Raw genomic sequence first — 26,986 nt, 5'->3', positions numbered from 1 at the left:
TATGGGTAATATCTATTTTATTCTTAAGTGTCCGGGCTACCCACCTCTCTCCTACTCAAAATCAGGAAGTTATGTTAAATTTTAAATAATTATAATAAAAGAAGGGAAAAACGTGTAAATTTTTTTTTTTCTTTTAAAATGTTAATGGTTTATTCTTCTTTTTACAAATTTTTATCTTGCAGTTTGAGGAGCGATTTTCACTATTACAAATTTATTTTTTGCAATTACAAATAGTTTAGAGTTTGAATATTTCTAATCTTAGCCTATTTGAGATTACTCGGATATACTTTGTTTGAAATATTTAGGTTTTTATCTTGCATCTGCTACACTAAACAACGTTAAAAATTGTAAAAAAAGCCCTCAAAGAAACTAAAACGTTTTACTGTGTATAAGCCTAAAACTTAAGGGAAAAACCAACTGATGAAAAATGAGTTAAAAAACAACCATATGGATCATTTTTTCAAATTAACATAAACAACTTTAACCGAATAAAAATATATACATAAAACGTACAAAGCAACGAAATTTCAAATAAAAAAAAAAGCTCGCATTTTTTAAACACCGCGCTCTTGTGAGCATTACGCCTTGCAGTTCATAATTGCGCTAAAGAATGGAGGTTGAAACATTGTCGATACATACAGTTTATCTTAATTTACTGTATATTGTCTTCGCACTCCTGCTGTAAGCTGATAGAGTCTTGGAGCTTTTTCTCTATAAGTATTATTCATATTGGCAGTTTCTCGCAGCACGTCGGCTTCTTGTTATGTTTAAACATTTAATTACACACTATGATTTTAACATCAGCATTCAAATCAATTCCACTCTAAACATTATAATATTCCCCAACCTGATCTAAGCAGTTTAGGATTTTGTTCATCTAAAAAGATTAAAATTTAAGAGGAAAAATAATTTTTTTACTAAAAAAACTATGATTTCGAACAAAAGTTACGAATCCTTTTTCACCTTTATATAGCATTTTTGCCTTCGTTATAATGGAACTACCAGAATGTCTGATATTTCTTCTTACTCTATTCTTAAAAATATTTGAAATGCTTGAGCGCCATTTCTCAAGGGGATTCAGTTGAGATGCACCAGCTTTTTTTATTCTTCTTAGCAAATCTTTGCCGTTATCTGCAAAAATAAAATTACATCGATTTCATTACTTTAGCAGTAAGCAGTAGTAGAAGCATACGGCGATTGTTTTAAAAAATTTAAACTCGTTAATAGTATACTTATTTCAATTTAATTAACAAACCAGAGTTTTCCAAACATGCTCCAGAAGGCAAATTTTTTTTATCGCTTTCGTTTATTCTAATAAGTATTGCATAGTGCCAATACTTCCATTCCTCTTCGCTCGCCCCACCCAGAAACTCACGAGGACTTGGATCATTCATATCTTGACAAATGATGCTTAAATGACAATGCTTGCGAACCTCAATAATATACTGACCATCCATTTGCCCAATTCCGTTTGCGCGAATATCTCTACATGATTTTGGAAGCCCTAATTAAGATGAGCCGAAATTAAGAAAACATCTTCGTAGTTAAAATGTTTAATGCAGTCGTTGAAAATTTTTCTAATAATTTTTTGTAAAGGATTACCTTCGGGAAGATCAATCAAATCTTCTTCGGATCCCTCAAACCCAGTTGGTGCTTTGCCAGTTGATGTTAAGTTAAACACTGCTAAAAGATATTTTAAAAATGTTAAATAAGTATTGTAAAATAATCATCTAAAAATTACTAACCAAAATGATAATATATTACCTGGAGCAGCAGGCTGCGTAATTGGGATTTCAGTTATGACTTGATTAGGAGCTTTGCTGAGCTCATCAATGCCACTAACAGCATCATCAACACCTGTTGCATCATTAGGAATGAAAAGTGTGTTAACTTTAGGACCATAGAGTTGCTTAGTTGCTTGGAAAGTGGGTTGATTTGTGTTAGGTGGTGGTCCTTTAAAATAATTTTTAAGACAATAAAATAAACTATTCTTTACATATTTTACAAAAAAAAATTAACCAAATACCAGTATAAAATACATTTTTACCAGTCACTGTTTCTGAATAAAGCTTAACTTCGATATCCTTATCAATCACAGTTTGGTTTTCTTGCAAAATAAAGTCTTGCAAATCTTCACTGTGATAATCACCACTTCGAATCCATTCTTGCTGAGTTATTGTATTGTCCCTACACCAACCCATATGTAGTACTGCACTGATTATCACATTCCCTGACATATTTTGTTGAAGTGAGAGAGAGTATGGGATTCGATTTCCTAATGTTTTTAGGTTGTAAAATGTTTCTTTTGAAGAGAGTGGCTGAACACAATTGATAACTCCAGAACACAGTTTCATTTCTTGAGCTTTGATTGTTAAACATGACTGACTATTTATTTCAATATTTTTTGGCAGTATAATATCTCCATGAAGAACAGCTCCTTATATGCAATAAAAAAAAATTTTACTTTCTGATATACACACAAAAAAGTAATCTTTATTTGTGTATGTCTGTATGTAATGTAATGTAATGTAATGTAATGTATGTATGTTGTATGTATGTACACATAAAATGTTAAGTATTTTGTTAAATATAATAATTAACAACACACTAGCATCAATATTAAAATAGATTTTTATAAGTTTACACATACATAGGTTAAAAAGCAAAATACCTGCTGTTTTAAGCTCAAATGCTAAAGGCACAACATAGATATTTTTGCCAACAATAGATGTATTATTGTCAATTTCATAATCATGAATTTTATCATTGTAAAGGTCACCTTCCTTAATCCACTCAGTTCCATTTTCAGTTCGACACCATCCTAAATTAACTACAGCGCTGATAATATATTTCCCTGGTGAATGGGAAAGAAGGCGCATAGAATAAGGTATGCCTTTATCATTAATAACATTTACAAATGTTTTAGTTGCAACAGGAGGAACTTGGCAGGCAGCATTTTTACACTGAATAAGTTTTCTAGAAGATACAGTTAAGCAAGTTTCAGGGGGAAGAACTTGATTTTCATCTGATAATATAACTCTGCCTGTAACAAACACTCCTAAACAAAAATTCTAAAACTGCTAAAAAAAAAAAACTTTTTTAAAATGTGCAAATTTAAAACATATTTATTAAAGTTTACATAAAAAATAGAAAAAGATAAAAAGTGTTACCTTCATTACCATCATTAAGTTTAATTACTTTAACATCCTTAATAATCTCTGAAGTGGTTGGTGTGACTTCATATTCTTCTATGACATCATTATAATAATCTCCTGACACCATGGTTTGAACATTTTCTGGACAAGAATTAACATGTAAAATTGCACTAACAATATATGTGCCTGGATCCAAATCTGGTAAATGCATACTATATGAAACTGTATTGCTAATGATTGAAAGATTTTTTATAGTTAAATTGAATGCATGCAAGGATTCAAGGCAGCTGCCACTTTTACATATGTGAAGCTGCTTAGTACTTATTGAAAGGCAAGAATCTGTGGAGATTTCATGCATCTGTGTATCTTCTGGTAAAATAATCTTTCCTTCAAGTTTTACACCTAGCAAATTATTATTCAAAATATTAACAAAATATTTTGTATATTAAAGATACAATCAAAACTTAAAACTAAAACACTAGGATTTACCGGTTTCTTCTGGTAACAGCTGCTCTACATTAATATCTATTACAACCTTTGTTGTTGCTTGATCTATTACAAAATCATGAATTGTGGTGCTATGATAGTCACCACTATGGATTAAGTCCTGTGACTTTAAACTATTTGTACGACACCAACCAACATTAATAACAGCATTTGCATTGTATTTACCAATTTTCAGTTTAGGTATATCCAGTTGATAAGGTATTACCTGATTCCTTACTATAAAATTGTATATTGTTTGGTTGACAGCAATAGGAATATGGCAGCTTATATTTCTACCACAGGAAATAAACTCTTGTACTAAAAGGGTAAGACATGATCCAGATGGAAGAGTGCTTGGAGCACCCTCTGGAAGGATAAGATCTCCAGATATTCTAAGACCTTAAAAAAATTTTGTGTTATGAAGCAAAATAAATTCAGAAATCCCTGCTACTATATATATATATATATATATATATATATATAAATTACTAAATTTTTTCAGCTACTATATATCTATGCCAGTTAATATCTATGCCAACTTGAGTGCTTGATAACAGCTGATAATTTTTTGTTAATATTTAATATAACTTTTATTGATTAGTTTTATCTGTTAACAACACTATCCTTTTACCTGAGCAATTAGGTTCTTTATATCTTTCCTCTGTTCCTTGAATCCTTATTCCCTCAGCATTAACACACCAACAAAACCCTGTAAGGGCATGACACTGAACAGTTTTATAGTTTCCATCAGACAAACATTGTGGAATAAATCCTCCAACCATAGCTCCTGATGATGATTCTGCAATTAGTTGCTGTTGCTGGCAAATTGTTAAATGTCCGCCTCCACCCGTAGTTTCATTATTATTTTGACCAGATGAAGGTGATGCTAAAAAATATTTACCACATGTAACAGACTGACACATGATTTGGAATGTTTTAAAAAGAATCTATTTGATTAAAAGTGCTTTTTTAAATTTCTGTTTGAAAGCAGTCCAAAAAGAAATCATTTAGGTTTAAATATTCTAACCCTGAAATTTTTCAAAATAAAAAGTAATTAAAAAGCTTATCAAGACTATTTAAGGCAAGTATCAAATTTTAAAAATGAATTCTTTGAAAACTTTTCAATTTCACTGACAATATTAAAAACCTACCAACAAGTACCAAAGAGTTTTCTTGTATAACAATTCCAGCTATTTTGTTTGTTATAACAGCTCTTTCTAATGGCTCAGAAAGAGCTTTATGACCTTCCTTAAATTTAACTTTAAATCTAACACCAACTTTCTTTTCTGTAAAAGCAACATCATAAGAAGATGGTATATCTGCCTCACTAAAACCAATTACTGTTGGTAAAACTATTTCACTGGACTCAGAATAAGTTTCTTTCACCTGAAATGAAAACTAAGCAATAATAAAAAAAGTTAATTCTACAATTTAACATATCTCTCATAAGCAATTTAATGAGTAACTATAGATATATATTGCAGACTCAAAATGTATACCGCAGAAACAATAGAACTTTCAAGAGTTCTGTATACAGAACTGTTTTTATCACCCAAGCTTGGCTGCCAACTCTGCTGCAATGTCATAAAACCTTCAATTTCGTTTGTCTCTATAAACAGACAAAGTTGAAATCAAAGAAACAACAAAAAAACACAATCAGCATGTATTTAATGCAATCCATATATCAAATATGCTAAATTGTTATTCCTAACAGAGTTGTAAACAATTAATTATTTACAAATTAGAAATCATTTAATAATTCTTGCTAGTGGAACTAAAAAATACCTGGTGGTGCTGCAGTAGTTGATAACAAATGACTGTTTGACTCAGTAGTTAAGTGGTTATATGTAAATGTTTGAGAACCTTTATTTGAATAAACAAATGGCTGGGTAACTGGGCTTTCATTTAAATGATATGCTGATTCTGAAGGGGATACATTTGTCTGAAGCGGTAAATATGGATTGTAAGTTACTCTGTTCTGATTAGTCTTTGGCAAATAGGGATTGTATGTGACTGTTTCTGTAGAATCTTGCTTATTGGTTACAACAACATTTGTTGAAATATATTGGCTTGCAATAGATGGAGTAGTTGACAATTGCATTTCTATTTCAGATAAATTTTTGGTAAATGGTGGCCTAACATCCTGCACATCAAAATTTTCTTGAACATATGCTTGTTGCTTTTGTCCATTTTTTCTCACTGTATCAAAAATGCTATTTTCAGTAACACCATTCCCTTGTGGTGGATGAACTGTTTCACTTATAGCTAAATGTAAGTAAATGCAAGCTTTATAATCAAAATATTGCATTCTATTCATTATATTTTAGGGGATTTCTAAACAGTTTAGATGAGGAACAGTCATATACCTAATTTGTTAACAAAAAAATGTAAAAGTATTTATAAGATTGTAAACTTTATTACTTATAAAAACATAGAACTTATATAACTTACAGAAAACATAGAAAAAATCTTTATCTACTGGAAAACCACTCAATGTTCCTTTTCTTATAATACTTTTTAACTTTTGTTGAGGATATGGTTCTTCAAGATGGAAACGCACAGCGAGATTAACAATGGTTTTACCATCATCTCCCTTCCTTAAATAAGTTAATGATATGTGTTCACTTTGGTAAATTTCTCTTATAAAATATTTTGTGAAAGTTTGATAACTTAAACTTATAACCTAAACTCACAAGAAATCAAGAACAGTTGCATCAATATAAGTGTCATCCTCCATAAGTGCCCGGTCAACCTGTAAATCAAAACCAAGTCACATTTTAAGGTAAAGAAAGCATTTATTTCATTATACAGAAAACTAAAGATTATTTTAACTACTTCCAGCAGTTAAAGTGAAAAATCTACTTGTTTTCACCACATCTATAAATTGTAATACACAGATAACACTTCATATAAATATCCACCTAATACTTGGTTTGAGAGAAAAGAACCAACTTACAGCTTCTTCAATAGTTGCACTAAAAACAATGTATGGTTTGGTTTGGTTTGAGCTGAATGATCTATTCCATGGTTGCTCCATCTTAATAGATAGTCGCACTTCCTTATCTAAAGATGAAATTTTTTTTATCAATAACAATATTAGGATCCTTCTTAAAGAGTAACCATTTATATAGAAAACTAAATAATTGTATTAAAAAAGCAAGCCTAATGTTAAATTATTTTAAACTTACATCTGAGAGGTTTTGGTTTTTGTTTCTTTAAATATTCTAAAGGCTGAGCAGTTACTGATGCCAATGAAGCAACATCAACTGTGGAGTGATTGGTAAAAGGAGGCAATGATGTAGAGCTAACATGAGATTGAGATAAAGGTAACAATAAAGTAGGTTGATTTGCAGATTTCAATGCAGTTAATGGTGGTGGAGCAATATCTTGAGAAAATGAATGTGAAGGACCATTGGTGTATTGGTTCAATGCAATTGCTGAAGGTGTTACAACTTGTAATAATGTGGCTGGGCTTGAAAGTTGACTTGTGTTATTAGGTGGACCAATATTTGAAAGTATAGATGTTTCAAAGTCTTTATAAAGGTTTACAAGAGGCAAAAGTACTGTACTATTTTGTATAAAGTTTGGAGATAATGTTGGTGAGAACTGAGTATGCACTGAGGTATAATTTGTTGCTATTTTGATCCCTCTTTCTGATACACCTAAAAATTTAAAAATATAAATTTCGCAAAACTTAAAAGTAAAAATTACTTTTCAACCCATCATATAAAACAAATATTAAAAAAATAGTCAACAAAATTATAACTGACCTAATATCTTAAAATATCTGTTATCAACAGGCATTCCATCTAAATCACCTCCTGAGATCATAGCCTCACACTTTTCAATTGCATGTCTTTCTTCAAGCTTGAACTGAATTATGCATTCAACAACTACTAATCCTTCTTCACTTTCTCTAAATTCAATAATTTGAATTTTTAAAATCCTTGCATTACTTAAAAACAAACAACTTTTATGACAAGAATATAACCAGAAATGATGTTATTTTCTCAGAAAACTAAAATACAATGATTTGAGCTACTAACAACTTACCTGAACCCAATGACATGAGCATCAATATACAATGAATCATGAAAGAAGATTCTTGTTATCTATATTTTATGTGATAGAAAAATAAATAAAGCAAATTAAATGTAGCAAAACTTCTTTTATTAGTAAAAAAAATACAAATAAAGTTGCAATTACATGCAACAGCTGAATTGGGTGAAGAAAAAGTTGCTACAATTTTGGTTTTAATTTTTTCAAAAGAAAAGTATAATAAAAACAAAAAGATCTTACTGCATTTTCTAAGTTTCCACTGAGCTCAGAAAACTCTGGAGAATTTTTTTGCTCCAAGAACATAACAAACCGTTGCTTTAACTTTATTGAAATACGAACTTCTATATCTATATATAAAAGTATCTGTATGCATAAATATCTTTATGTTTTAAAAATAAATTAAAATTATAAGTTTTAGGCAAAACAATTTAAGTTTGACAAAAACAAATGTGACTTAAATTTTAACTAGATTAGCAATTTAATTTAAAAAACACAGCAGCATACTTACATGATGTAACATTTAACTTTTTTCTCAATTTATGTACTGGTATTGACTTATTTTCAGGAGGCCTCATAGCAGGCAGCAATCGAAGTTTCAAACTGTAAGGGTAATTGCTATTTGCTTTTGCACTATTGCCATTAACCAACTCTGTAAAAAAAAAACAAGTTTATTTTAGAAAAGGCCAACAATACATTACACATGCATACACAATTATTACCAGTATTAATAAAAATTTAAACATTTTCATAAAATACCTAACAATTTAAAATATTTAGGTTCAACTTGTTGACTTGAAATCCATCCTTTACTGATAATTCCATGGAGATAAAATACTGGATCAATTTCAGTCTTGAAAAAGCGAACAGCTATAACTGCTAAAATTTCATTTGAAACACTTGTTGGTCTATAAAAAATATATTTAATGCTTTTATATAAATATTACACATGCCAACTAGTCATGGTCTAATCAATGACCATAAAGCTCCAACCAACATAATGTATTGAAAAGTAAAATAAGTAAAAACATTTACCGAAGATTACCAACAGCACATGAAAGATAATGATAATTTGCAATAAACTCATTATTTATTGCATCAACAAGATTTCCTACAGTCAACAGGTATTCTGGACTTGTCTTATTTGATAATTCAACTCGCCAAGGGTGAATAAGTTTTATTTCAGCTCGAACTTCCTGTACTAAAAATGAACTTTTTTTGTTATTATTATTGTTAATCCATTCTCATTATTATTAGAACACTCTCATTGTTATTGATTAAAAGAAATACCTTGTTTTTTAACATATGGACGATTTCCATTTGGATTTGTGCTCACAATACTTTTTTCATCAATATCTATACCAACTTCTCTTTTGGACTTAACACTAACTAAGGTCTGATATAAAAGTCGCTTGGTTCTTCTTAATTCTGGTTCATTTAAAGATTGAACTATTTTTTTCTTGTGTAATTTAGTGTTCTGTTTATGGCCATGATCTTTACTGCAAACTAAAAAAGTTAAAACTTGTTTTTAAAATAGCATTTCTTAAATATGCAATTTAGCATAACCTTACCCACTCTTTACATGAAAACTTTAGAATATCTATCTCTTGGATAAATAACCTGAATAATCAAGTGACACATTTTACCCTACATTTTTAATTATATATCAGTTACTTATTTGGCATAGCATTTCTGATCATTTTATATCCTCTTTAATACTTTTGTTCGTTTTGTCATTACAACTATTATTATTAAACTATAGTACTTAAAATAATATAATAGATTTTATCTTTAGGTCACAAAAACTGTTAATGTCTCTCCATAATTTCTGACTAAATCATTAAAGTTAACTTCATTCTTAGCCTCTAATTCTTTTTTTTTTTTTTTTATTTGTGTACATGTAAGCGTATATGTGAGCACAGGTAATACTTATAAGTATAAATTATAATTTATCTATGCTTGTTTACTGCCTATATCTTATCTTCTGTAGAAATCTGTTTTATATCTGATACTGAAATTTTGGTGAAATTCAATTTTTATAATGATAAATTCTATTTTTTGTGCATTCTTTATCATATTTAGGTCATCATCTTTACGTTAGTGAATCACTATTTTTAATAACCTGTATTTTGGAACATTTTTGTTAACACGAAAAAATTATTGATTGATATTGATAGTTCTGTTTGACCCATAACACCCTTTCTAAATTCGACTGTTTACAACTATGTAATTATATTCGATCAAAATATCTCGGCGATATTCGAGCGTAATTACTCAATGGCTAGTTAGTTAGTTCACAATGTATACCTGGGCTTTAAACAGGACCTGTATGCCTTTGGCTGGAATGTTAATTTATTTTTATTTATTGAACTTAAATAAATAAAAAAAGACTTTAAAAGCTTAGGCTATTTAGATTTTGTTCACAAAACTATAACTATACATCAAATAAGAAGGCATAAATGTTTGCTATCATTTTTATTAGAATATAACATACTATCCTAAATATATTTGCAGAGACTTTAGTTTATAATATGTTAAAGATACTGTAAAATAAAAATTTATATATTTACATAATTTCATGTTTTAGAAAAAACTTGTGATTACTCTTAAATTTGAAATTTGAATACTCTTCTATCCACTAAAAATGCAACACATGTTTTCCATTTGGCATACTTAAAAACCCTTTTGATTTTAAATAAAAGAAAAAAAAAACAAAAAAACTTTGTAGTCATGAATGCAGTTCTAGAGTTCTATTTTAAAACTAGTAATAAAATGATAAAGTGACATTTATGCCATAATAATTCTTGGTGTATGCTGTAATAATTATTACACTTTTACTTTTTGCGTAAAGCTAACAACTCGAGCGATTTACAGGTTTATTATATTAATACTGCGACTCGCAGCTTCTTTTCAGCACCGTTGATACTGCTACTACCATTACTATTCTTATTACTATTCTTATCCTAATCATCACTATTATAATAATAATAATAATAATAATAATAATAATAATAATAATAATAATAATAATAATAATAATAATAATAATAATAATAATAATAATAATAATAATAATAATAATAATAATTATTATTATTATTATTATTATTATTATTATTATTATTATTATTATTATTATTATCATTATTATTATTATTATTATTATTATTATTATTATTATTATTATTATTATTATTATTATTATTATCATTATTATTATTATTATTATTATTATTATTATTATTATTATTATTATTATTATTATTATTATTATTATTATTATTATTATCATTATTATTATTATTATTATTATTATTATTATTATTATTATTATTATTATTATTATTATTATTATTATTATTATTATTATTATTATTATTATTATTATTATTTGTATTATTATTATTATTATTATTATTATTATTATTATTATTATTATTATTATTATTTGTATTATTATTATTATTATTTGTATTATTATTATTATTATTATTATTATTATTATTATTATTATTATTATTATTATTATTATTATTATTATTATTATTATTATTATTATTATTATTATTATTATTATTATTATTATTATTATTATTATTATTATTATTATTATTATTATTATTATTATTATTATTGTTACAGTCATTAATTATAGGTACAATCTAAAACATTGGTAGTGAAACTCACCTAAACTGGTTAATAGAAACAATAAGGTCAGTTCCCACAGATTCATGGAGATGGTGTTATACTAAAATGGAATAAAAAGTTTCTAAATCAAAGTCTTCTTCAAATTTTCTGGAAATTTGTTATTACAAATTCAACGCCCTTCAACGCTTTTTTCCTCAGTTGAATTAAAAGAGTCATTCCTTTTTAAAAGAAAAACTATACAATCTTTTTATAATGGTGGTTTGAGAAACTGTATTTCAATTAATTAATGTGTCGAGGTAAGGGTTGAGGGAGGATATTAGTACTAAGTGACGATATGTTGTAATTTAAAGGCATTAACTGGAATAAACATTTCCAGTTATATGCTTATACCGTTACTTACTCGTATTTACGTTATATCAACATCCAACATAACTTTCAAAACTCGATTCAAAAACACCGCAATAATGTCATAGTCAAAAATTCAACTTCCTTTTTTAAACTAGGATATATAGGTTAAGGTTTAATTCAATTTTTTTAACAATGGTCATTTTAAAAAGGTTTTTTAAGTTATTTTTTTTTGAAGAATTTTCGTTTGATCTTCTGCTCTCTGGCAGGTGAAATTTCGGGAGTCTTTACGGTTGCTTTAGCTAGAATATTTCCTTGTTTCCAATCGTTTCCATACCTCGAAATGTAATGTCTTTTTTTACATTAATATAAAAATAAAAAAACAAACTTTTACCTCGACAGGTTTGTTAACTGGAAGGAAAAAAAAGATCTTTTAATATAACGGTATGTAGCTGTTTTCAAACTTTGCGGCTTATATTTTTGTAATATTTTAGAAGGCTCCCCAGATCTTTTCTGAAAAATCAGTGAAGCGAGTAATTAACTCTTCATTTGTTCATGTTTGAAGGAAGTGAATGGATTTATAAATGAACCCAAATTTCATAAAACAACCACCGTCCTATTACTTTTATTAAACATTTTCATTTTCTTTTTAAATATAAAAAGATTAACGCTACAACGAGCTTTGTTTTTTTTTTATATATATGTTAATTTTGGTCCGTGAATGCAACTTCATTTTCTAAAAGATTGCCGAAGTAATACTCTATTCGGCACGAAACTAATATTTAGAAATGCAGTAAGTATTGTAACATAGTACGATAACCTAATAAAGTTTTGGTTTTGTAGTTTCCACTCTTTTAGACTCATGGTTATGTAACCGCTGCTAAAAATTTTATTGAGCTGTGAAAGCGAGCTGACTCTGAATATATGACAAGCATAAAAATAACACATTTCTGTTTTAAAATTGGAATTTAAAAATTAAGTTTTCTGAACAGTTTTTGGCATGCAACCAATCTATAAATTTATTTAATCGAATAAACTATGAGTAATATTGTATTAAATTTAAATAAACAAATATCGTACTAGAATAAGCTCATATGAACTTTTAAGTAAAAAGAAAATTAAAACTTAATAGCTAAAAATTCTTTTAAAGTAAATAATTTAAATAGTTTTAGTGAATGAAAAAAATTTAAAAGGTAACTTCGTTAATTCAACAATTTAAATAATCTTTTTAATGAGTTAAAATCAAACTGGAATTTCCATCATCCCAACCCTGAACTTTTTTTTTAATAGCTAAAACCGGTATTTTTCAGGTACCCGGTAATAGTTTTACTTATTTTAACAATGAATATTTCAACATAATTGAACTTTTTAGCATAATAAAAACCATAAGATCATGACAAATATTTCTATTTTTAACTCATGATTTTAAAATTGAGCTGTTAGGATGAACAGCTCCTTTGAGAATTTCAATTCTTAGTAATAACCTTTGTAATTAAATAAACATATTTTTTATGTCGGACAAAAAAATAAAAAAATTTAATCAAGGGAAATTGAGGGAACCAAATTTAGCTTTAAAAATTTAACTAGTGTTTCTATAGTTTAACGTTAATTAAATCAGAAGATTATCTTATTAGCAAATCTTCAATAACAAAAAAATTTACCCCAAAAACATCCGAAACCAAATATTTGAAATGGCTATAAACAATAATGAAACTATGGTTTCACGCTTTTGATTCCGTAAACCAATAGAGAAGACGCAGATTTACGTCAAACGTTATGATTGATTGCAAAAAATTTATTATAAGTAGAGCAACGATATTGATCGAGGGCTTAAATCGAAATGAGTAGCAATAGAGGCTTTTTTTTTTAAGCCTAACAAATTTTGGCATAAAACTCTGAAGTTACGCAAGAAAAAAATTTAGAAAAACGCTCGTCAAAATGAGTTATTTAAGATAACTTAAAGTTTAGGCCTGCTACTTTTCTCATTCTCCGAAACATGCGTTGTATGATAGATATAGCTAGATATAATAGAGAAAATCTAGCTCTTTTGGTTAATTAAGCTCTTTTAAAGTCCTAACGTTTTGTGTCTAGCCAACGATAGCAATTCCCGTTATATACTTTTAAGGTGAGATTTCACTCATCCGTTTTAGCTACGGGAAAGGGAAAGGGATGGGAAAATTAATCATGTGAGCATGTGCATTGATTAATTTTTAAAATTAAATTACAAATTGCGCATGCTCACGTGATTAATTTTCCTATCCCTTTCCCTTTCCCGTAGCTAAAACGGATGAGTGGAAACTCACCTTTACAGAAATTACACCACAGGGAAATTTTTCATAATTATCATATGATAATTGTCATTTTGGGAAAATTATTTTTCATAGAATGAATGCTATATCTCTGATAAAAATCAACTTATCAGAGATTTTTAGCGGTAATTAAATTAGTAATAATTTGACATTTTAAGAATATTATAAGATTAAAAGCTACTGATATTATCAGTCAGTGATTTTAAACCTTAATATTGTTAATATGCCAAATTATATTAACAAACTGATCGATTCTATGAAACGTTTAGAGCTAAAATTTAGCCCCCCCCCCCTCCCTATTTTGCTTATTATTTTTAACTTAGTTTAATTTTAATAGTGGCAATTATATTTAGTCAATAATAAAAAAGACTTTACAATTTTTATTAACCACTTCTGCGTCTTTAACAAGATTCAACAAATAACAGAGATATTCTCACAGAAAATATCAACATAAAATAGGAAATATTTCGAGACTATTACTCACACCATATATTTGTTGCACATATCTAAAATCGGGATTCGAATTTTTATCATAAAATGCTAAAAAATCCCTCCCCTTTTAATCTTTTTCTCACGTGAATGACACCACGTGTCCAAGTATTTCGTAAATCAATATACAAAAGCAAAATTTCATTCATATATATTCTCACATCTTGTAGATTATTAAACTTATTTACTTACTTTGGCTGTTTTTCAAAACACCGAGTCTTTTAAATTAATCTAAATGACATTTTATTCTGATTGAAGTAAACACAGCGGCTGAAACACTGAAATAAGAACATGACGCCTGGCAAGTTTAATCAGCATGGGCAACAGGTTTATTGAAAGTCTCACATAATGGCTCCTCACAAGTATTAAAAAAATAAAAAAAAAAAACAAAAAAAAAACGCCTTACAAATACTTAAGTTGTTGATGTTCTATATAATCTTTGTCTATTTCTTACCTCTTAATTATAAAAACGTTAAAATTATTGTAGATAGGAACCGGCATTCGTTTTGTGGATCGTAAAAACGAATGTTTACTTTCTTACTTTATAGTTAACGCCGCTATTTGTGAAGTGCTTTTAGTAGAGATTAGCATTTTGCTGCATCGGTGTTTTAGAACTAAGGTATGAAAAATAATTTGTGATTATAAACATTTAGGAGATGAACAACTTAGGAAAGAAAGCGAAAAAAAGTTTTATAAAACTGTTTAGCCATCATTCCTAAATTATTGCTTTCTCTCATAGGCAATTCGTAATTGCGCTGAAGCATGAGCCGCTTAGAAGAAATTACCTAGACCAGCGGTAGTAGTAAAACGCTATAACAACTTACTGAGATAAACGAATAAAAACTAACAGATGAAAACCAACGAATGTTATAAAACATTATAAATACATCTGTATTAACAATAAAATCCATCGAAAAAATGGTATTTACAATTTTTCTTCTTTTAAAAAGAAATGAAGTAAGAAATAGCATTATCTTTACAAAATGCGAATCAGAAAATAGGTTAGTGCTTTTGAATTTTCTAAATTTAACTATGTTAAGAAGCTCCGATCCTTGGTAAATTAAGATATTTTCCATTTTGGTAACCATTAATGAGTTCAAGAGCCTCTAACTGTTTTCTGAGTTCTTCAGGAAATATGTCATGATCAGAAAGCACACTTTCTGTGGGGCTAGGACATCGTTGTTCTTCGTATACATTTTCAAAGCCTGCTTCCGAAGGTCGTCGGATAGGCATCATAAAGCTCCTTCTCTTTTCAGCATGTTCGCCGAGCAGCGGTTGGAATTGAGAAACCCTCCGTTGAATAACGAAATAGGTATTCCCTTGATATTTTTTTTGCATCACTTCTGGCATGACTTCACGAGGCCTCTCGAAGAATATGAACTCTTCGTAATGCTTGATTTCTCTAATTAAAAATTAAAAAAAAATAAAAAAATAAAAAAATAAAAGCGATTGTAGATTGTTTACTGAAATTATTTAGGAGCAAAGAACAAATATAATTACAGATAGGTAACAGGACTAATGTGCAGCTTTCCACTCTCACTTGTAGATTCCATTTTGTTAGCGAATGTTACGTTGTTTCCGAAAAGACAATATCTAGGCATTCTCGTGCCTACTACACCAGCAACTACAGATCCAGAATGAATACCTACTCGAATCTTAAAAAACAAAAAAAAAACGTTAGAGGATGCTTTATTCCTCGGTGAAATTCATAAAAAACTACAACATAAAGTAAACCTCAACAGGGTTGCCGGCAGGAGTAAATACTTTCTTCGCACGTTGTATCATGCTAATACCCATAGCTGTCGTACATCGGCCATGTTCTATATCTCTTTGATGAATACCCGCAACTGCCATATACGCGTCTCCTATTGTTTCGACCTGCATACAATTACAAAGTAAGCTAACTTTTTTGAAGGTTTTTCTAATATTTATAAAAAATTTTAAGTTTCTTTTAGATGATATACAGAGCTATTTTAAATAAAAAGACAGATTATTTAGGTTATCGAAAAACATAAGTATGCCTTGTAAACTTCGTAAGCTTCGCACAATAAATCGAATCCAATGTAGAGATTGTTTAACATATCTGTAACATCTGCTGGATCTGATTTTTCGCAGATAGACGTGAATCCGACAATATCAGTAAATAGTATAGATACCTCCTCTTTAGTTACAGCAGGAACTGGTAAATTACGCATAAGACGTTCAGCAACATCCTTCGGAAAGATGTCGTCTAATATATTTTCCGTGTTTATTTTACTTAAAGCGAGTTCCTTTGAAGTTTCTTTAAGACGATTCGTGAGGACCTCTAGCTGAGTTTTTAAATTGTCTTGTTCGTGCGTCCGTTCGTTCACTAACAGAACTTCTCGCGTTGCATCATGAATTGGAATATCGCTCAAGTACAAGTTACTATCTCCATTTAGTTGTGAAACAAGATCGACTTTAGGCGAGCCAACGAACCACAAACAATTGGAGGAATCAAGGGTAGAAATTTGTCCTTTCAGAACTAAACCGTTCTTAAAACCATCGAAAAAAATATCACTCGCGCTTGATAGAATGAAAACTGTATTTAAATTACTTTTCACTGATTCGTAAGTAAAAGAAATAAGAGGCTTAACAAGCTTAAAATACTTTTGTACATTGAGACCGTGAATAGGTATCAAACGCTCGAGCAAACGATTAAGGGAAGCACCTAACTGGCAGAAATTTAGCCCACTATCGAGAATCATATGAAATGGGAAAATAGAGTCCATTTGAAACGGTTCCATAAAAAGATCGGAAGGACGAGTCGAAAACTGCAAGTTAAGAGCGGAATTTTTTTTATTAACTAATGAGGTGACCGCTTTTATAGAAATCACCGAGTAATCGTTTGTATTTTTCCGCGACTCGTACAGACTTATGCGAGTTTTCATACCGTATAATACTCTGGCTGCAGCTTTTATAAAACCGATGAGGAAATAGTCCAGACACCTCTGGTCACGATTAGAACGATAGTACATCATCAACGTCCCCTGCTTATCAAGTGCTGCGTATACTGATGGGGGATATTCGTCAGTAATTTTTTCTATTTTATGGATATGCCGTCTTATATCGTCAATATTGTTGATAAAGTCACAAAGACTAGTCGCAATTGATTTTAACAAGTCACCATATTTTTTTAAGGAAAATGTGAAGTAATTATCGCCAAATTTCTGAAGAAACAAATTGAAATTGATATCTAAAAGGAGAAAGCGCGAAACGCTAGAAAATCTTTCATTATTTGGACTAATCTGGGTTTAAAATCTACCAGTCAGCATATGAGGACTGAGAGTCAGTGTTATGAAAAGAATTTAGGAATTAATAAATTAAAATATTAAACAAGCTAATAGCATAATAGAAGTAACAATGCGCCAAAAATAATAAAAACTGTAAAAAGCATTTAAGAGATTAATTGATGTGTAGAGATAAAAGACCAATTATTCAATTCGGAAGCTCAAGAACAATACCACTTACTAAGTACTTTAGAAGCAGTTTTTAAAACCTGGTCAGTAACTTCATCGTCAAAAAGGCGGCAATTTGGTTTTTTAAACATCCATATCTGATTCTTTGTAAGCTCCAGTTTCTTTCTTAAAGAAGAATAACAGTGTTTAGATTAAAGAAAATTAAAACATTAAATACTCTGAGTTTAAAAAAAAAAAAAAAAAAAAAAAAAAACCATCACTGAAGTAGATAACAGTTTAAAAGAAGTCAGAGTTTTAAAAAAAATAGCTACAACTGCAAAAGCAACCATGAAAAAAAATTTTTTTTTAATTACAATACTTACACTATCTCACACCACTTTTCTTTTGTATACTCTTCACAAATGAAGTTATATAGACAGTAGTTAAAATAGCCAAACTAAAACGGAAAAGCATTTATTTCACAAGTAAAGCTTGAGGCTTGTTATAAATCACTTAGCTTAATATTTTCAAAATTTGTGAAATTTAAAAACTAAAAAAAATAATTCAACAAAACACTTTTAATAAGAAGATACTTAAAAATAGAAACTAGCCATTGTAGAGAACGTTGTGGATTTAGATTCATCTGGATTTAAATTCTTTTCAAAGAACACCTCTCCACTTTCCCATTCTTAAAACAAAAGAATATCCTTAAGTTATTTTTCACCATTAACTAAAATCCAATAAAATTTAGTATCTAACAAAATTTAAAATCCAACAAAAAGCCATAAACAAAAAGAAAAGAAAAAAAAATACATAAAACATTTTAGAAATAGTTTTAAACACTTACTTTTGATAATTGGTTCTGAAACAACTAAAACATCTGAGCGTGTTGAAATCCCAAGAGCCATGTTTCCACTTTCCTCTTTTTCCACAACTGCTTCCTTAAGTAATCTAACATGATTTGCAATATCTGTATTTTTCTCATTGCCAATTGAACTTTCCAGCCTATTACTATCTAATAATTGCTTTGAAGACAAACTATGACCATCTGAATAATCGGTAATTTCTTCATCAAACTGTAACATACTAAATTTTGAGCTTGAGTACTTTGATATAGGCCGATATGGTGCATACTGTAAAGTAGATAAGGTTTCTACACTGTCTGATATTATATCTCGAGTCTCTTTATCTGCTACAACCTCCAAACCTTCTGATTGAAATTTGTTGTAATTCATAAATATTGTTGAGGATCTTCTATTAAGAATTTCAGACTTTTGATAATAACCATCTTTAGGAGAGAAAGGTGATTCTGATTCATTACTTACTGGACTGAGAAAATCTTTAGTTATAGACATTTTTCTTTCTGATAGCTCATCTAGAGATATAATACCAGAAAGTCCACTCCTGCGTTTAGGTGTAAATTTTGTTGATTTAGAAGAACTCTCATTTTTATCTTGTAAACAAGAACTTGATAGTTTGTTCTCTACAACAGTTTCATCACTAATGTTACTGGAAATTGATGAGTTACGTGATCGATTAAAAAAAAATTCAGATTCAGATAAGTCACTAAAGTTTCTAAAACTTATATCTTTGTCAACTTCTGAAATTAACTCATTTTTTAACTCCACCCCATCAAAAAAACCAGATTCATTGTCAGCCCGCTCACTTTCAGAACATATTGGAAATGATGGTATAACTGATTGCTTTCTTTTTGGAGAACTATTAAGCATATTGTTAATTGCAGATTGATTCAAAAATCTATTTACAACAGAGCACTTTCTGTGTCTTACCTCATTACAGGAATCTTCAGATGAGGAAGATGAGTTATATCCATTTTCAACTTCTTGCTGCCAGTCTATAACATTTAATTTAGAGTAGGGGATATTAGGTAGTTCATTATACAAAACAATGTTAGGACGATATGTAGTTTCAATAGCAGAATCCACAGAAACTCTTTTGCTTCGAAATGTGTCTTGACATGAGGCAAATTGTGATTCATACAAAGAATAGTTTTTTTCTTGAAGCTTTTTAGCCTCATTTATCATTAAATCTTCATGCAAATTTTTTTGATATGATGTTGAATGAAAATCTCTTTTAAAGCTTGTGTTAACAACAGATACTTTACGGTCTTTTTCACTATCACTTGAATGTGAAGAAGATGAAGAGGATACAGAAGATTTGGAAACAGAATCATCATCAAAAATGTGATTTGAAGAGATATTCATTACTGATAACTTATGGTTTATTTCATCATTATTATCATCATCATCAGAACCTGAAGATGATGAACAGCCATTGTCTAAGTCACTCATCTTACTGTTAAATGCAGAACCAGTCATAGCATAAGTATTAAATGAAGGTTCTACTTCACTATCATTAGACTCTGATAAACAAGTAGTTATGTAAGCATCATTCAAGATATTACTCAAATTTGGCTGATGCAGTTCTTTTTTTAAATTTACATTAAAAGTATGTGTTTTCTGCTCTAGTTGATCTTTGGTGGACTTTGGTTCTAAAGATACATAAAAATTATCCAAAACTTTGATTTTATCCTCATCATAAGATAATTCATCTAACACATTTTTGTTTAAATTAGATATATTTTGATCTGTATTATTTCTTGCAGGAGGACACAATAAATTAGAACTCCTTAAGACTTGGATACTCTCATCATATGAAAGTGAATTATCTGTTGTATAATCATTAAATACAGCTGACCGATTGTCTGGTATGTTTTTTTTCATTACAGATAAAATTGATGTATCACACTTAACAAAAGAATTATCAATCTCTTTCTCTTTTGATGAAAATTTTTCTAATTCTTTTGCATTTGAGTTAGATAATACACAAGTAAAAACACTTTTAGTAGACTCAGAAGATGATTCATTGGTAGAAGTCCTTGGATTGCATCCTTGTTGTTCAACTAATTTATGAGAAAACATTCCCTTATCTACTGACACAGGGCTCTGAACTTCATTATCTTTAAGTGTTGAATATGGTGACCAAAGATCTAAACTATTTGTGCAAACCTCTTGATATGTAATGGAGCTATCTAATTCTGTAAATCTACTCTTGGTTGTTATTCTTTCAGTAGAGTCTAAAGTAGGAGATAGATCATCATTATTAAATTCTGTCATGTCCATTTCACAATTCACTTTGTTATTGGAATAATCTGGTAAACTAATTTGCTCATCTTCATTTGTAAGTTTTTCTTTAGCCCTTAAAATAAATTTGGGTTGGATATTCTCAATTAATTTTTTATTATGTGATAATTTAGTGAGGTTGCATTCCAATGAAGAAGTTATATCAGTGGAAGATTGTTTTTCATTACTTATTATGTTAAGGCATGGTAATTTAGTTGATACAACCTCACACTCTCTAGCAGACTCTTTTATAAGAGTAGAAGAACTTTTTAAACTTTGTTGAGTTTCATCACAACTAGTTTGCCCATTTAACTTGGGGATGCTTGTATCTTTTTTTTCAGACATTTTAGATTTTTCTGATGATGAATCAAAGAGTGTAGTTGGAACATTTCTTTTTAGAGATAAACTATTACTTGCATGGAAAAGGTTCTGTTTTTGTTTGTATGTATTATTTACAGTATTACTTCGAACAAGAGTTGGAATATTTTTTTGAAATTCTGTTTTACAACTATCTATTGATACTGAGTGACGGCCATATGGCAACTGTTTTTTGATTTTTGTATTGTCACCAATACTTTCAAACATTTGAACTAATGACTGTTTTTTTAATGAAGGTAAAATTTCACTTTTGCTTACTTGAGGCTGTGAATTCTTGTACTTTGTCTGTGCTAGAGCTTCATTATAGTTGCAAATCTTGCGATGAATTAATGGTGAAGGTTCTAAAATAAGCCCTGTTTTGTTTGTTGTAGAGTACATGGTGAGATAAAGAGTATACTTTTAAATTTATTTCTTCTCTTGAAACCACTCAAAACTATTCCTAAAAAAAGTTTAGCAAAATATACTTCACTTTAATTACAAAAAATTCTCTTATTGTTACATTATTAATACGCTGCCTTTTTAATTGAAAAAAATGTCAACCACTCAAGATGCTTTACCAACAGCAAGCGTACCTTGTATTTCCTGAAGCTGTTAAACAAATACACATTTTATCAAAGCTAATGGTAAAACAAACAGAAAATGCTAACAGAGGAGTGTGTACACACATCTTAATATAACTATTATTTTCATAAACACTCCAAAAAAATCAAGTAAGTTTGCTCAAGTTTTAATTTATGCCAGTTAAATTCCAAATAAAAAACTCTTTCGATATATTTCAAATAATTTGGAATTTTAAAAAACTTTTGAAAAATTTTAAAAAAATCTTAATGATTTTCTAAAACATTTTTCATATTCTTTTACATTAAATTTCAAATCTAATAAAAGTCTTTAATTGTTACCAGAAATTACCAAACATTTGATAAACATTGTGATGTGACTCAAATAAAAGACAACAAAGTTGGAGAAACTAACATTAAAAAAAAAATACAGAATGTTTTTAAATACAACTTTAAACACATGATGCATATTAATTTTTAAAAACTCTATTCAGGCTTTCACAGTGGGGAATTGTCTACAATACTTTTAACTGTTAAATTAACTCTTGAAAAAAATTTTTTTTTTTTTGGTGGTTAAAAGTAATATTTTGTCTAAGTGTAATTATTAGTTATTTGTATATATATATATATATATATATATATATATATATATATATATATATATATATATATATATATATATATATATATATATATATATATATGCATACTTATTCTTATGTGCATATGCGTGTGCATATATACAACTACACAAAAATGTATGTATGTATGTATGTATGTATGTATAATATTTAAATAAATATTTATTTTACAATAAATTTTAAAATTTGAAATTGCCACTGATGTTAAATAAATTTTTAAAAAAATAAGTAGGCAGTTTATCGTGGGAGCAAATAAAATACAATCAATTTACATCATGATGAACTGCACAACAAATTCAAAAATAATAACAAAAGTTAAAGATTACTATCTAGAATGAAATTTTAATATATTTTTTGGTATAAATTTACTAATGGAGAAAAACTGCATAACATAGAATACTAAAATAATTGAAAATGCTACTAAAGTACACTAAAGTACACAAATAAACAAGCTCTTATTAGAAAAAAAGCACTGTAAAGAATACAGCAGCAATAATTCTTGCATTATTACTATTGTTATTGAAGTTTTATTTTATAGAAATCAACAAAATTATCATAAAAATCTTAAATACCTACCATATGTTATTAATGTGATGCCCACAAAACACTTCATCAATACAAATCTAATTACTTTTTCCCAGCCATCTCTTGAATCTGTCCTATAGAAATAATGCAAACTTTTATTTGAACAAGCATAAAATTATTTGACACATTCTTTTAAATGTTTATTTGCAAGTGATAGCTTATCATTAATAGCTTTTTTTTTTTTTTTTTTTTAAATATTTTAAATATATTTGAGCAAATATATCATTATTTGTGCTAACACAATATCAATTCTTTCTTTTATATACCAATTTATACTTTTGACTAAAATTCACTATAAAGAGCTATGAATTTTATATCTAAATTAAATTCAAAAATTAATAGACAAAAAAAAAAGAAAAAACAACATTTTTTCAAACTTCATTGTATAAAACATAACAAATCTTCTATTGACACTTAGACAGACCCTTCACACCAAAATAATAACATCAAAGAAACACACAGGCTTCAAGGTTACAGAGGATTAAAAGCAAGTTTATATAAATGAACCATGAACAAAATAATCTCAACCAGGGAAAAACAAATAAACAGAGTTATGAAATTAAACAGAAAGTACCTCAGATAATCATCATTCACACATATAAGCATACATGCATACACATTAAAAAAAAAAAATCTTACTTAAAAGTACATAAACCCTTTTAAGTGCTTAAGATATAAGATTCTATAAGAGTAATTTGTCAAACTTTAATAACTAATTAAAAAATATCACACCTTAACTGAAGAAAAAACTTTAAAATGTTAATGGTATTTGTTCATTGAGAGATTAGGATAATGACTTAATCCAATACAAGATAAAACCCAGGAATTAACAGTTAAGCTTTTTTCTTAAAATGTTTAGTTAATATATTTATTAAAATGTTGTTTAACATAACATTTTTATTCATAAAAATAACTAGAAAATAGTAATAACAGTATTGCATAATAATATGCAATGATAATGTTTTAACTATCTCAATATTACCAATGATGATACAAATATTATTTTTATACTATTACTAATAAAAATAACAAGATCTTTTAATGAGTTTTTTCATGTAAGTTATGTAAAAAAAATTAATTACTAATTACTATAAAATACTACTTTTGTGATTATCCCCAAAGTATAATTATTGTGGTTTGTGGTTTGTCATTAATCATTGTTTATTTCTTTTTATTATAGGTTGGGATTCTTTTCTCAATTAGTTTATATTCTTGTATCTTAGCTAAATACAGTCTAAATGTTACATTTTTATTGCAGTTTTTAATGATTTTCCATCATCAAAAGTTTTGTGCAAGTTATCTTTAATAGAGATCTAAACTGTAGAATTTTAATTCTAACGTTGAAGAGCATTCCACAACTATTCAAAAGTAATGAATGATCACTTATCTCAATGCTTTGATAAAGCATCAGAAGTTCTTCTGGGATCTTGTCCATATCACCTTTAGTGTCATTCACAGCCTCTGCTGTTCATTTTAAATAATTTCCTTTAATCAACATAATTTTATCAAGAATGGACATGACAATAAGTGCATTCTGAGCTGCTTTTTGTTGGATACAGATTAAAAAGTAGTTACTTCTAACCATGCAAAATTTACAATTGCTAACGCTATTTTAAACACAATGCAAGTAAGTTTACCAATTTCACCTTTTTTCTTGAAAGATGAAAGTACATAAACACTTTAAAATTCATTATCTTTCATATAAATTGATCTTAAAACTAAGACAGCTTATGTAACTAATATGCAGTATTAAATCAAAGGCTTCTCTTTTTTCATCAAAATTTTTTTCATTTATCTTCTGTTTTAAATACGATAACTAACATATCCAAATGGTATTAAGAATACATATAAAAAACTATAAATAAACATAAAATATATATACACAAACACACACACATATATATACATACATATATATATATATATATATATATATATATATATATATATATATATATATATATATATATATATATATATATATATATATATATATATATATAGAGAGAGAGAGAGAGAGAGAGAGAGAGAGAGAGAGAGAGAGAGAGAGATAGAGAGTAAAAACATTATGTATAGGTATTAAAACATTACGCATACCTGTTTACTTGATCTCAGCAGTAACTCTATCATACATTTTCTTTTAGTAAATCCATTAAAAAATAACTCATAGGTTAGGCATACCTATTTTACTGCTGTTTATAGTTGCATGTGGCAAGCATGTTACCATATTTTTATAAGCTCATTTACCATATGTCATCTTAAAATTTAAAGTATAAGCTATGACTACTTTCAACCATTTTTATGTCTGTTATGGCTACGACATATTCAACAGTTACTAGATTGTGCTGTTGCTAAATATAGTATTCACAGTTATGCAGCCGTAGTATATACACATACTATATTTGTGTAAAAATTGCACCATGTGCCTTAGAATACTTCTGTCTCTAACTATCAAACATCAAGAAAAGTAAAATATCGAATCCAGCTATTACAGGCTTTGGACTTAGTGTTTAACTTGGAAGGCAGGTAAGGCACCAGATATATAAACCAACCATTATTTAACTCTTTAGTATTCTACCTATTAGAACGTTACCTATCGAAATTATAAGGAATTATGTTCAGGGTCTACACTCAATATAATTCCGTCAACCGGTAAACTAGCAAATTATCCTCTGGATTTAAACTAATGTTTAGATAGCATCATTTGTAGTTTGTTCCCAAAAAATCACAAATAATCCTCTCTAATAGGCCTCATTATCTAAAAATGATAACTAACTTCTGACTTACTCAAAAACTTACAACTTGGACAATGAAGTCCTTAAATCATATTAAGTTAGCATACAATAGTAGATTCTTACGCGCTTAAAACTCTTTCGACATTTTTTTTTGTCATACTTCAAAATAATATTGGTAACACAATTATTACCATTGATAACATTTTCCTTCTATGCAGATAAATTTAAAAAAAACTTAAAAAAAAAAAGTTGCTTTCATCATAAATTTGTAATTACAAAATTTGATAACGATTTCTTCAAATTAGATAATCAACACGACACCTGAGCTCATTTTGTGCGTTTGACCACATAAAAACTTAACATAAAGTAAATCTCGTGCATTTCTTCAAAATAATTGATTTTTAAAAAATGATCTCGAAGTAATCAAACATAAATATAAATATGGGAGATTAGAAAGACTGGACTCATTAACTATAGAGATATATCTTATTAGTTTTATTCAAATGAAAATATAACGAAGTGTTTATGATTGATACCATTATATATATATATATATATATATATATATATATATATATATATATATATATATATATATATATATATATATATATATATATATATATATATGTATATATATGTATATATATATATATACACTTAAATGGAATACTTCTACATATAAGACATCTTATAATACATATAAGATGTTACTAGATAAACAAACAAATGAAGATTATGCAAAAGTTAGTATTTTACAAAAGTTTGTGTAATCCGTTGATAAAATAGATTTCAAATAGTGTTGATGCAGTCTAAGCATTAAAGTAAATAAACAAAATTAAAGTAAAAGAAACAAGCATTAAAGTAAAAAAACACATTTTTATTAACTTTTAAGATGAAAATCAGGTTTTTGTGACTCCCTGCTCCCACAGCTTGTAGTTATAAATAAGTATTACAGTAAACGTCTCTTGAAGTTCATTCTTTTTTTAGTTCTAACAACTGACTTGCATAATTGTGATAACGATTTCTTTTAATGAACTCAA

General features: G+C 28.1%; 2 protein-coding genes and 1 long non-coding RNA gene across 13 annotated transcripts; 1 reads left to right on the top strand and 2 right to left on the bottom strand.

Moving 5' to 3' along the window:
* Positions 1-432: 432 nt before the first annotated feature.
* Positions 433-12,393, bottom strand: LOC145202324 (uncharacterized). 3 transcript variants are annotated; one of them, XM_080075233.2, is made up of 26 exons: positions 12,085-12,393; positions 11,385-11,445; positions 8,988-9,203; positions 8,733-8,898; positions 8,457-8,605; positions 8,209-8,349; positions 7,941-8,047; positions 7,695-7,753; positions 7,412-7,557; positions 6,830-7,303; positions 6,598-6,704; positions 6,335-6,393; positions 6,093-6,238; positions 5,427-5,906; positions 5,141-5,250; positions 4,793-5,027; positions 4,273-4,527; positions 3,645-4,040; positions 3,171-3,557; positions 2,672-3,058; positions 2,048-2,437; positions 1,765-1,953; positions 1,603-1,683; positions 1,256-1,504; positions 964-1,131; positions 433-877 (listed from the first exon to the last, which is right to left on the bottom strand). In XM_080075233.2, the coding sequence occupies exons 2-26, from the start codon at positions 11,428-11,430 to the stop codon at positions 831-833; spliced, it is 5,190 nt and encodes a 1,729-aa protein (XP_079931359.2). In that variant the 5' UTR covers positions 11,431-11,445; positions 12,085-12,393; the 3' UTR covers positions 433-830. The 3 variants fall into 3 exon arrangements, with proteins under 3 accessions (XP_079931359.2, XP_079931350.2, XP_079931369.2); XM_080075224.2 differs by lacking the exon at positions 12,085-12,393 and adding an exon at positions 11,746-11,961; XM_080075243.2 differs by lacking the exon at positions 12,085-12,393 and adding an exon at positions 11,746-11,961 and having other exon boundaries at positions 1,603-1,680.
* Positions 12,036-15,351, top strand: LOC149892230 (uncharacterized). 2 transcript variants are annotated; one of them, XR_016450248.1, is made up of 3 exons: positions 12,036-12,134; positions 15,037-15,107; positions 15,228-15,351. It is a non-coding gene; the product is annotated as an uncharacterized LOC149892230 (long non-coding RNA). The 2 variants fall into 2 exon arrangements; XR_016450247.1 differs by lacking the exon at positions 12,036-12,134 and adding an exon at positions 14,694-14,815.
* LOC145198763 (uncharacterized) lies at positions 15,340-25,867 on the bottom strand. 8 transcript variants are annotated; one of them, XR_016450244.1, is made up of 10 exons: positions 25,306-25,867; positions 23,200-23,282; positions 18,752-21,864; positions 18,516-18,592; positions 18,288-18,361; positions 17,978-18,086; positions 16,510-17,702; positions 16,223-16,366; positions 15,989-16,143; positions 15,340-15,890 (listed from the first exon to the last, which is right to left on the bottom strand). XR_016450244.1 is itself a non-coding variant. In XM_090080373.1 (10 exons), the coding sequence occupies exons 3-10, from the start codon at positions 21,801-21,803 to the stop codon at positions 15,524-15,526; spliced, it is 5,175 nt and encodes a 1,724-aa protein (XP_089936499.1). In that variant the 5' UTR covers positions 21,804-21,864; positions 23,200-23,282; positions 25,306-25,846; the 3' UTR covers positions 15,340-15,523. The 8 variants fall into 8 exon arrangements, 5 of the variants coding, with proteins under 5 accessions (XP_089936499.1, XP_089936500.1, XP_079912579.2 ...); XR_016450245.1 differs by having other exon boundaries at positions 17,978-18,090; positions 18,498-18,592; positions 25,306-25,846; XR_016450246.1 differs by having other exon boundaries at positions 18,498-18,592; positions 25,306-25,846.
* Positions 25,868-26,986: the final 1,119 nt, after the last annotated feature.

The sequence above is a fragment of the Hydra viridissima genome, unplaced genomic scaffold (assembly GCF_058129835.1).
Source record: "Hydra viridissima isolate aposymbiotic clone 2 unplaced genomic scaffold, HvirCarnegie_v1 scaffold_2, whole genome shotgun sequence".
Lineage (NCBI taxonomy): Eukaryota > Metazoa > Cnidaria > Hydrozoa > Anthoathecata > Hydridae > Hydra > Hydra viridissima.
The sequence above is the reverse complement of the archived record's forward strand: the minus strand, read 5'-3'. Positions and strand labels throughout refer to the sequence as shown.